This window comes from Balaenoptera musculus, chromosome 20 (genome assembly GCF_009873245.2).
Source record: "Balaenoptera musculus isolate JJ_BM4_2016_0621 chromosome 20, mBalMus1.pri.v3, whole genome shotgun sequence".
NCBI lineage: Eukaryota > Metazoa > Chordata > Mammalia > Artiodactyla > Balaenopteridae > Balaenoptera > Balaenoptera musculus.
The window spans coordinates 38,002,370-38,014,767 of NC_045804.1; the positions used below are offsets into that span (position 1 = coordinate 38,002,370).

General features: G+C 39.0%; 1 protein-coding gene across 2 annotated transcripts in view; it reads right to left on the minus strand.

The window, feature by feature from the left end:
- ACACA (acetyl-CoA carboxylase alpha) overlaps window positions 1-12,398 on the minus strand; it is a 268,738-nt gene that overhangs the window by 137,685 nt on the left and 118,655 nt on the right. For both annotated transcript variants that reach the window (XM_036835516.1, XM_036835517.1), the window contains exons 15-24: window positions 11,630-11,780; window positions 10,311-10,414; window positions 8,450-8,531; window positions 7,844-7,989; window positions 6,319-6,469; window positions 6,009-6,143; window positions 5,505-5,651; window positions 4,492-4,680; window positions 3,848-3,948; window positions 2,998-3,086 (exon numbers count right to left, since the gene is read on the minus strand). In XM_036835516.1, coding sequence (XP_036691411.1) covers window positions 2,998-3,086; window positions 3,848-3,948; window positions 4,492-4,680; window positions 5,505-5,651; window positions 6,009-6,143; window positions 6,319-6,469; window positions 7,844-7,989; window positions 8,450-8,531; window positions 10,311-10,414; window positions 11,630-11,780 — 1,295 coding nt within the window. The remainder of the gene's footprint in view (window positions 1-2,997; window positions 3,087-3,847; window positions 3,949-4,491; window positions 4,681-5,504; window positions 5,652-6,008; window positions 6,144-6,318; window positions 6,470-7,843; window positions 7,990-8,449; window positions 8,532-10,310; window positions 10,415-11,629; window positions 11,781-12,398) is intronic.

Here is a 12,398-nt window from a genome sequence, read left to right on the forward strand (position 1 = left end):
CAAATGTATACATAGTTTCATTTTTCCTGTTTTCAACTTGATAACAATGGAATCATTGTGTATGGATCATTCTGTAACTTGTTTCTTTCCCTCACCATTATGTTTTTGAGATTCATCTTTTGTTCATGTGTGTACCTTGGTTCATCCGTTTTCACTGCTGTAGAGTAATCCATTGCAGGAATATACTAGAATTCAATTATCTACTCTACTTGTGTATATTTGGGTTGTTTCCAGTCTTTTTTGCTATTCATGAATAACACTGCCACAAACAGTACTGTATATGTGTCCTTAATAAACACGTGTAAAAGTTTCTCTAGAGTATATCATCTAAAAGTGAAATTGCTAGGTTGAAGAGTATAAATAAGTTCAACTCCATTAGGTACTGACAAACTGTTTTCCAAAGTGGTTGTACCAATTTGCATTTCTGCTTACAGAAGTGGTGGAAGATGATGTGAAATTCAAATTTTTGCCAATCTTACTGTGGTTTTGGTTCACATTTCTCTAATTAGTAATAAGACTGAACATCTTTTCATGAGTTTGTGGATTATTTATGCTTCCTCTCTGGTGAATTATCTTTTTATATCTTTTGCCCATTTTTCTATTAGGTTGTCTTTTACTTATTGATTCAAAGCAGTGCTCTGTAGATTACAGATACTAATCCTTTCTTAATTGTTATGATTTGTAAATATTTTCTTCCACATTGTGGCTTGTATTTTCAGTCTTTTTATGGTATCTTTTCACTAACAAAAGTTCTTAAGTGAGCTCAAATTACTTATCCTTTTCCTTTATAGTCTGTACTGGCTGGTCTTTTTTTTTTTTAAGTTACTAGTAATTTAAAAAAATATATTTATTTATTTATTTGGCTGCACCCGGTCTTAGTTGCGGCACGTGGGATCTTCGTTACCGGCATGCAGGATCTTGGTTGCAGCATACGGGATCTAGTTCCCTGACCAGGGATGGAACCCGGGCCCCCTGCATTGGGAGTGCAGAGTCTTAGCCACTGGACCACCAGGGAAATCCCTGTACTTACTGGTCTTATATGACAAAATCTTCTCTGCCCTGAGGTCATAAGGATATTCTCCTAAAAATTTAGTAGCTTTGCCTCTTTAGTACATGTTTAAGTTTTCAATTCATCTGGAATTGATTTTTGTGTGTATCGTCTAGGTTAGGGATCTTTTTTTTTGACAAATGAATAATCCATTGTCCCAGCATCATTTATTGAAAAGTCTATCCTTTCCTCATGATTTACAATACCTGCTCTGCTGTAAAGTAAGTTTTCATATATGCTTGCATCTGCTTCTCGGTTAATAGAACCAGTGTTCCATTGTTCTATTAATCTGCCCCTACACCAATATCACGATCTCTTCATTAATATGGCTTTATATTAAAACTTGATATTTAACTGGACAAATACCTCCACAGTGTATTTCTTTGGAAGAATCTTAGTTACCTTTCCTTTCATGTAAATTATAGAATTAGCTTGACAAATTCCACAAAAATACACTAGTAAGATTTTTATCGGAATGTCAATGAATCTACAGATGAAGTCAGGGAGAAACAACACTTTGCAAATATATATTCCAATCTAAGGCCATGATATTTATTTAGATCTTCTTTATTATTTTTACTGATTATAATTTTCTCCAAAAGAGGCTGCACATTTTTTGTTAGACTTATTCCTTAGAATTTCATATTTTGTGCTGCTATTTTAAACGGAATATTTTTCTAAACTGCTCTTCTAAATGATTGTTCCACTATAAAATTTGAATTTTGTATATTGACTTTTGTACCCAGCAACTTTGTTAGATTTTAAATAATTCTAATAATAAATATGTGGATTTTTTAAGGCTTTCTAGGTAGACCTCATATCATATCTAATAGTGGCTGATTTATTTCCTTACTCCTTTCTAATCCTCATACCTTTTCATTCTTTTTCTTGTCTTACTGCACTGGCTGGGATATCCAGTATGATGCTGAATAGCCGTAATGATAGTATGTGTCGTTGTCTTATTCCTAATCTTACAGAGAATGCTTTCAACATCTTACCACTATGTATGATGCATCCTATAGATTTTTTTGTAGGAGAACTTTACATGATAAAAAGTTCCATCTCATTCTTAGTTGGCTAAGAATTTATCATGAATGCATATTAAATTTTGTCAGATACTTTTATCATCCATATCTTAAGATGATGGCCATGTTTTTTCCTGTTTTAGTCTATTACATGATAAATGACATTAATCGGTTTTTCAAATATTAATCAAGCTTGCACTAGTGGGATAAAGCCAACTTGGTTGTGATCTATTATTTCACACATTGCTGCATTTAGTTTGCAATATTTACTTGAGTATTTCTCCTTGTCATGAGTGGGAGAGTCATCCTTTAAGGATTGGAAAAGGGAGCAAGACTGATAAAAGAAAATATTAGGTAATCTTTCAAATTCTGTGGTGTTTCACTGCCATCTTGTGGCAGAAAGCAGTATCACCAGTATGTAGCTTTAAAATCTTAGCCAGGGTGTTTTAGTCAGAGACTTTGTACATCATTTAGTAAAGCTCTACAGAGAAAGCCAGGGATAAATTCCACCTAACTGATACACTGAAAAGCACTGGAAAATCTAAGCCTTTTTCAGAGGCCTGTGGTTCAATCCATGGATTAGCTGCTGAGAGGCAAGCTCTTCGGATAGGGTTTCTCAATTTCAGCCTGGTCGTGACTCAACCAGCTCTCACGGTACAAGGTCAAGAAGATGCCAATCTTCTGCTAGAAAAATTTTCCCAGCCCTCTCCCAGAAGCACACTGGATTCACAATCTCATCAAGCTGTTTTGTTGTTGTTCTTTCTTTGGCGCTAGTGAGATATAGAGGTTTAATTTTTAAGGGACTGGGGAAAGGAGGAAGAGTTTGTTAATGTCAAGTGTTAGTGACAGGATGGACTGGCTCAGCTGTTGCTCAGTCCTCGAGGGAAATGTTCCCAGATACAGAGTCCTCAAGAAGGAACTTACCGTTCTGGAATTGCGTCTCTACTCGCAGGTACTGCCGCAGCAGGTCCATCACCACAGCCTTCATGTGGCCTCGGATACCACTGCGGTACCTGGGCAAACAGAAAAAGTCCCCGCTGAAAATCCTGACAGGCTAACACTGTTAAATAACAGACTATTACATAATAAACCCAGAGCCCAGATTTACTAGACTTTCTACTGAACTGCTTTCCTTCTAATATTAGGACAGGACAGGAGGCAGCCTAGAATCAACGAACCAGATCAATTTAAATTCAAGCCTAAAAGAAACATGGCTACAGACAAGACTTTTTTTTTTTTCTTATAAAGGAATCAAGAAAAAAAGACAGCAAAACAAAACCAAATACCACTTGATAGCCCTACCTACCAACACCCTGGTTCAGTCCCCATTGCTAAGTTGAAACGATCACCACACCCTTGAAATGGTTAAGGGGTATCTGAAAAGTTTATGAATATCTTAAAGTTGAAAATGTCCTGTGAAGGTTCATTTAATCCAACAGTTGAGTCCATAAGCTAAGGAGAATAAATGTCAAATGGGGCCCTATGCCAGAAGAAAAATTAGGAGTTTCATGGAAATTGCAAGGAAAAAGAAAACGATGAGATTTCTGTGCCTTAATAATTGACAGAAAGATGCAGAATAAAGTCATCAGAAACACTGAGTATGAGAGCTAGCTCACGATTCTAAGATATTTAGCAGATATAACATATTTTCTAAGATAGAGGTGCTTTCTAATTTCTCTAAGTCAAACCTGAAGTAAACCTCTTTGTGACTACTTAGAAGAAAGGAAGGTATGGGGATGTGCAGGTCTGGGAATCTGGATTTCCACGTAACTACCTCTGCACCAGCTGGACAATGCTCTGAGTGTTCATGAAGAAGACTTCCCGTTCAGATTTCCGGTTCAATGTAGCTGCATGGCTATCTAGGATGTTGGCAATCTAAAGTATAAGAAAGGGGAAAAAAAATGAAGCCCAGCCCAGTAAAGGGACCCAATGCATTAGCCTGCATAGCATCAACACTAGGAAGCGTCTTAATTATTAACATGACAGTTTCTTTCACATGTTGAGAGTAGCTGCAAGTTACCTGGTATAGTTTAGGGGCTCATTCACGATAAATAAGAAAGCAAAGGGTAATAAGTATGCTGCTGAGATAGTAAGGAAGTCTCTGATAATAGAACTACAAATATCCGCCTACTTTAAATGCACAAAAATACTTCTAATTAAGGCACAGCCCCAAGAACAAAACTCTATGGGATACATGGCCAATATGCTTTCCTCTTAACCACAGATACTTTACATTTCACACACAGTACTTACCTTATTGAGCTTGTATCATGAAGCAGTTTTGTAAAGGGCACAATGTTTAAAACTTCAAAAGCACAACATCCAGACAGTAAGGAGGATCCAAACAGGAAGGAATCCTACAACATGAACTCTAGCATGGGCAGCCAGTAGAAAATGACAGTGTTGCTCTATAAATACCTGCTGGCTGGGAAACTGACAGAGGACTGATGTGATGTTGCTGGCATACTGAGCCATTTCCTTCTTGATAGACTTCTCCACATTGGGGGGGATACGACCAGAGACACTGGTCATGATATCTTGCAGTTCTAGGAGAGGCAAGGAGGGATCTCTGAGGGTCTTCATCAACCGTTCAACCCAGTCTTTTACCTGAGAAGAAGGAAACAATAAAATAGGAACCAGACAAAATTAACACAATCCCCCAAATAAAATAATATATCTGGATTCACTACCATATAGTGCAGGTGTACCGTGCTTTATTGTGCATTGCTTTATTGCACTTCGCAAATATTGCATTTTTTACAAATTTCAATTTGTAAAACCCTGTGTTGAGCACCATTTTTCCAACAGCATTTGCTCACTTCATGTCTCTGTGTCACATTTTGGTAATTCTTGCACTGTTTCAAACCCTCCACCAGCAAAAAGATTACAACTCAATGAAGGCTCAGATGATGGTTAGCATTTATTAGCAACAGAGCATTTTTTAATTTAGGCATGTATATTTTTTTAGACATAATGCTATTGTACACTTAATAGACTACAGTATAGTGTAAACATAACTTTTCTATGCACTGGGAAGCCAAAAAATTCATGGGACTTGCTTTCTTGTAATACATGCTTTATTGCGGTGGTCTGGAACCAAACCCACAATATCTCCGAGGTATGCCTGTACTTACTTTGAAATTGCAATATAAGCACCTAACATTGTCCTTATTCTCTGGTTTAAATCCCAATTAAATGCGAAGTCAATAACAGAAATAAGAAGCAGGATTTAAAGACTTCAAATCCCACTAATGGTGGGAGAGTTAATGGTGGGAGAGCTAATGGTGGGAGAGTTTCGGATCAAACAGCTTTCTTTTTCTCCCTCTTAAAAAAAAAATCCTTACATGACTTTTAAACTATCTTAGAGAACAGGTACCCTATTATGTATACGCCTTCCCCCACACCACCTCCCCAAGAAAAGTGATTCATACCCTGCTGCTAAAGAAAGGATCTGGAAGGCAGTATCCATTCATCACGTTGACCAAATTATCCAGGACATAGTGGAATACTCGATGGAGCTTCTCGCCTCTGAGTGCTGTGCTCTGGATCCGTGGCAGACTGCCTGTGTGAAGCTCAGCCTGTCAATCCCAATGAGAGATCAAGTCATCCACTACCTTCTATTCAGGGTACAAACACACCACTGCAACTTAGATTCATCATGCAAAATCAAGACTCCCCTTCACCATACCCAGCTACAAGGAGAGAAGTCAACGGAGGAAACATCATAAGGAAAATCACGGAATCTTAGTATCATAATTAACTCTTACAAATTCTAGTTCCATAATACCAAAGGCACACATACAAGCCATAAGATCAGGCTAAAAAGCTTAAGGAAAAACTGGAAAACCAAGGACTGAACTCACTTGCCTTTCCAAACTACTGTTACCATGTAATCAGCTCTTGGAGAGCAATATTAAAAGTATCTTCCTACTCACCTGCTGGACCTTGCTGGGGTTGTCCAGCTGCATTTTGGCTATTACACAGCCCGGGTCAAGAGCTGCTCCAGGCCGCTTGACATAATGGATACAGCCAGACTCTGCAGCTGTTAAAGTCATCACCATCTTCATGACCTACAGTGAAAAATAAAATCTCTTAGGACCTAGCTTTAGGGATTAATGACAGCTACTGACACTTCCCCTTTCTATTTTCTGCTTCCTTTCTGTTACTCTTGAGTCCTAGTCAATCCCAGCCAACTCTTGTCCCACCTTCCCTCCCATGGCCCAGAAGCCCAATCACCACCCTGACCTCGATCTCAGCATAGCACTGGCCAGCGAACACATGGCCTCCATCCTCCACAATGTACTGGATTAACTTCCCAGCAGAAGGTGAGCGCAACACCGAAGGGTCATTTTCCTTCTCAAACACACAGGTTTTGTTGCCAATCGTGATGCGATACCTAGGAGATAAGTGGGAGTATGTAAGTCAATAAAGCACCTCAAGTTGTAAAAGGTAATGGTAGGATAACGTCAATCTTAAAAAAAAACCTGAAAACTTCATTCTACACACACACGGCATTTATTGGATCCTTTTTTTTAAAAAATTTATTTGTTTATTTATTTGGTTGCGCTGGGTCTTAGTTGCGGCTCACGGGCTCCTATAGTTGTGGCAGCTGGGCTCCTCAGTTGCGGCATGCATGTGGGATCTAGTTCCCTGACCAGGGATCCAACAACCCAGGCCCCCTGCATTGGGAGTGCAGAGTCTTAACCACTGCGCCACCAGGGAAGTCCCTTGCATCTTTGTTTACAATGCCAAATAACCCAAATTTCCTTCAGTAAGGGTCAGATTAAATAAATTATGATACATCCATATAATGGAATAATATACGACCATTAAAAAGAATAGGTACCTCCATCAAGGAAAAAATAAAATGAAGGTGATGCTGATGTAATAGCTACCATTTTTTGAACTCTTACTATATCACAAACAATGTTCTACAACCTTTCCATGTGTTAATTCAGTTAATTACCACAGCCACACTGCATGATTGGTGTTGAACAGTATAAAACATGTTAAAGGAAAAAATAAGGTACAGAACTAAATGTTATTTTTATTTGTGAATATATTTAAAAGAAAAACAGTATGTACATATATGTAACTTGTATATACATACAAAATTTCTGCAAAAACATATGAGACTGTTAACAGTGGTAGCATATAAAAAGGGGAATTTATTTTTCATTGTCTGCCCGCACAGGAGTGGCAGAGGGACAATTTTTTTTAATTCATTCATTCATTCATTCATTCGTTCATTTATTTATTTATGGCTGCATTGGGTCTTCGTTGTTGAGCGCGGGCTTTCTCTAGTTGCGGCGAGTGGGAGCTGCTCTTTGTTGTGGTATGCGGTCTTCTCATTGCCGGGGCTTCTCTTCTTGTGGAGCATGGGCTTTAGGCATGCAGGCTTCAGTAGTTGTAGCATGCGGGGTTCAGTAGTTGTGGCTCGCAGGTTCTAGAGCGCAGGCTTAGTAGTTGTGGCACACGGGCTTAGTTGCTCCGCAGCATGTGGGATCTTCCAGGACCAGGGCTCGAACCTGTGTCCCCTGCATTGGCAGGCGGATTCTTAACCACTGCGCCACCAGGGAAGCCCAGAGACAATGTTTTTAATTATAAATACTTCTTAATACTCTTGAAATTTTTGTTAAGTGCACGTACTATTTTTTTTTAAATTAGAATAGAATCCACAAAAAGACCTTGAAAAATCCCAAGAGTTAGTGACTACTGAGAGAAAAGATTGATACAATGACCAGCAAATGGACCTTAAACAGCCACTCACCTATCCACCTCCTCCTTCATGTACGTGGTATAACTGCTGCCATCATAGGACAAGAGCAGTCCTCCGTCACTCAGCCGATGCACATCTACTTCCACACACGAGCCATTCATGATCACCACGTAGGAGTTCGGGGACTGTCGAGTCACCTGTAGGAAATGAGAACCCGAAGAGACAAGTCAGTGTGTCCCTTCCAGGGGGAGTCCCAGACAAAATTTCGGTATCTCAGAGATCTAGGTAAGAAAGCTCTGCCAGAGAGGAAGGAAATTCATGGCACTGGTGCTCTGAACACTAGTGTCTGTGGGCATGGCTCAGCCTTGCTGCAAGCAAAGAGGGGGGACCTTAGATGCATCTCCCTGCTCTGGTTGCTCTCTGTCTCCTTTATCTCTTGGCTGCATATGTGAAATTAAGCAACAGCTAAAACATTTTCAGAGAATCATAAAATACTGCTTTGACACAAGGCTACTGACACTAATAATGATTATAATTTCACTAACACCCAGCCCTGCAGTAAACCAAACTTTCCCCCCATCTCTTGACCTAAAGGAAGCAAGTTGACAAAGACAGAGGCAAAAAGTACAACGTTGGCTTCAGTGGGGTTCAGCATACCTTCAGTACATACTTGACTCCCTCATAGATAAGTTCAACATCTACTGTATTCAGAAGTGTATGAGCAGAAAGGACTTGACCCCTGAAAGAACAACAATGTGAGAGACACTTCTAGAAAGTTCTAAAAGTTTACAAGGGAATCTCAAAGGTTATCAGTTATAGCATTTCCTGGAATATTAAGACTGAAAACAACCTAAAGGACCATCAGTAAGGGACTGATATATAAATTACAAAAAAGCCATATAATGGAATACTATGCAGCCATTAAAAAAGAAAGATGAAGCCCTTTATGCACTAACATGAAATACCCTCTAAAATACACTGTTAAATGAAAAAAGCAAGTGAAATTGTGTAGGACAGCTTCAGAGTATGCTACCACTTGTGTTTAAAAAAAAATAGGTGGTAGGAAGAAACAAATATTACATATATATATGCTTATATAACTTACCATATGTCTGAAAGATTACAGAAAAAAACTGGTAACGTGGGTTGACTACAGGGAGGGAAACTGGGTGGCCAGGGAACAGAGGTAAGAAGGAGACCTTTCACTACATACCTTTTTGTGCCTTTTGAATTTTAAACCATGTGAATATATTACCTGTTCTTAAAAATAAATAAAATTAAAACGTAAAAAAGGAGAAAAGCTCCAGTGCAATCAACCCTCATCTACCCCTATCAACTGAATTTTATTTGGGGTCTTAAAAAAAAAAGGCAGTAGGCCATGGCTGGGTGGAGGGAGAAAGGGAAGGACATTGCCAAGGAAGGAAAGAAACACTATCAAGAAAGACTTTGATAATAGTTAAAGGAGGGAGTAAAAATGCAAGTGAGGCAAGTTGTTAATAATGGGTGAATCTGGACAAAGAATACATAGAAGTTGTTTGTATTATTTATGCAATTCTTCTATAAGTCTGAAATTATTTCAAAACACAAGTTTTAAAAATAAATTTAAAGTAACGTTAAAAAGGTAAGGGGAGCTCGTAGAGGAGAGATTACGTGTGACATATCTGTACACCAGTAGGGAAACCATTTAACTAGGTTAGAGATTGCATGTTGAAGAATAGAAATGAGTATGGCTCAAGTGGTAAAAAGGTGCCATAGTATATAGGGAGTTGGAAGTCACTCTGAGGGATTTAGATCTGATACAGAAGGGAAATGTGATGAAGGTTTTAGCGCATAAGTGTAACACAGTGAAAGATTTTCATGGTAAGACTTGAACAACTGAAATCTCAGTTCAATTTTTAAAATTTTGTTTCTTTTCTTCCTTTCAGATACCTCAAAATGGAGCTGATGTAAGTCTCACAACACAGAAAGAATTAAAGTGCCTGTGATTAAAGTGCTATAAAGTGATTAGCCTTGTGGACAATTCCGCCAGGGACTCAAAGGCAGAGCTCAGTCCTCAGAACCAGTGTTGGAAATGAGTTTAGCCCCACACATACTTGAAAGACTCATGAGGTCATCTTGAATATCAGCCTCAATTATTAATTCCTGAAATTTTACAGGTCATATATGAAATATTCAGGGTTCCTTGCTAGAGTAAAACACCAGATTTTCATCACCAGGGCTTGGAGAGATTTGATGCTTGTACAGAACAGAATGTTTACTTCAGCTGGACTCCACTTTTTAAAAAGCAACTTATTCTAACTGTGGTATAAACCAATTTCTAGAATCTGCCCTTAGAGCCCCAAAATCATTTGCCATAAACTCCTACATCCCTTCTCTCCCCTGCCTCCATGGTCAGTGAATAACAAGTAGCACTCACAAGCTGCCAGGAACAGAGAGAAGAATAAATGGGCCTCTGAACTTCAGTCCTGTACTCAGGACCACTAGTTAGCTTGCACAGACTATGAGAAGCAAAGCCTACCTCTCTAAGGAGTGAAGGAAGTTGGAGATGCTATTCCGCAGGCTCACATCTGCCACGTGGAGAGCCCCACACACAACTCCCAACATGGTGTCAGGTCGCTCTGCCTGAAAAGACGGAAAAGAGGGCAGATCAAAAGCAGGGTCAGTTGGGACCATGGCCCCTCAATTTAAATCAGGCTCAAATGTGCTGTGAAGAATCAGCTACCATTGAGAGTCTCCATCCTTATTGTCCAACTGATTTTTTTTTTAACATTTACTCTTTTTTTTTAAAGTATTTTTAAAAATTTTTATTTATTTTATTTATTGATTTTTGGCTGCATTGGGTCTTCATTGCTGCACGTGGGCTTTCTCTAGTTGAGGTGAGCAGAGGCTACTCTTCATTGTGGTGCACGGGCTTCTCATTGTGGTGGCTTCTCTTGTTGCAGAGCACGGGCTCTAGGCATGTAGGCTTCAGTAGTTGAGGTACGCAGGCTCAGTAGTTGTGGTGTGCAGGCTCAGTAGTTGTGGCTCGCGGGCCCTAGAGTGCAGGCTCAGTAGTTGTGGTACACGGGCTTAGTTGCTCCGCGCCATGTAAGATCTTCCTGGATCAGGGCTCGAACCCGTGTCCCCTGCATTGGCAGGCGGATTCTTAACCACTGTGCTAGCAGCCCCCAACTGATTTTTGAGACAAAAACACATTTATTTTTAGAATCTGAATAGAGGCCTCATTTGAATAGAGATGAAAAACACCTTTCCCTCCACCCTCCCTAAGATTTCCACTGAGCCAATCAAAGAGTAGCTCAAAAACAAGCTTTTGTCACAAATAAACTTAAAAAGGTGCAAAGATTTGGCTACTGATAATCTCAAAGAAAAATGGTGTGGAACCAAAATTTGGACCTCCAGCTAATTTACATGAATCTAACAATTTTATACAAAATCTTGAGTAATTTACATTAGCCCAGCAATTCAGGAACAAAGGGTAACTTCTGTTGATTAAAATGAGGCCCCTCTCATCAGTGCTTGGTAGATAGATATAAAAGTTGGTAACTCTGAACCAGATTTAACATCAAGTGAGGAAAGAGCAAGTATTTCAATCCCTGCGTGCCTCTCTTCAAATATACCCTTGGAAGTAATACTACAACCTATAAAGTGACTGTGTAACACAGGCACAAGAACTCTTACAGTGCTAAAATCACACTGACGCCTAGATTTTTCCACATAGACTGAGAACGATTTAGATTAGAATCAAATAAATTTTATCTAGCAGCATGGACTGATCACACCACAAGCCTATAAAAACCCAATCCCAGAAGCTGTTTGTGTAAGTGCAGAAATACACACCTGTACTTTTTCTGCTATCAGTCTGTCCAGCCAGCCAGTGTCAATTCTATTCATCTGAAAGCTTTCAGTCTCCAACAATTTGATCAGGTATTCAACTGTAGTTCGAAAGTCGCCCCGGATAGATAGTTCCTTCAAAGCTACCACCATGTTTCTGGGAGAAGGATAGAAGCAGCTCTGTTTCAGCAACAAATGTTTTAGTGTTTTTCAATCATTTTCAAGAATCGTTTCATTCCTTTAGAGTTTCAGGAGGCGGGGGAGAGAGACAGACAATTCCAAGAACAAATGAGGGTGCAGATATATATGTGCTCATTCCAGATAGAATTTTCAAGAAGTCAGCAAACTTATGAGTCTGACTAATATTACCATAAGAGCATCAGCAGATCACATATATTTCATTATACAGAATACAGAATAAATTATCTGCAAACCACCCAGTTTTCACTGTACCCATCATTCCATTCATTTATTGCTGGCTAACTAGAATTAGGGCATAATTCTCCCCTCCTTACACCTTTTTTATTTTATTTAGGTAAAGTTTACATTTAATAAAATATACTTAAGTATACTGTTCAGTGAATTTTTACAAACACTAATACCTTAATTTAAAGGTTTCCATACAATGGAGGTAACTGGCTGGGGAAAGTCAGGTATTAGCCTGACATTGCGTGTGACAGTGGTGTTTTTTTTAAGCTGCATTTTAGCCATCTGTGGAATGACTTGCTCATTACTTTGATTACTTTCCAATTAACTGTTAAATGATCTAACTTTA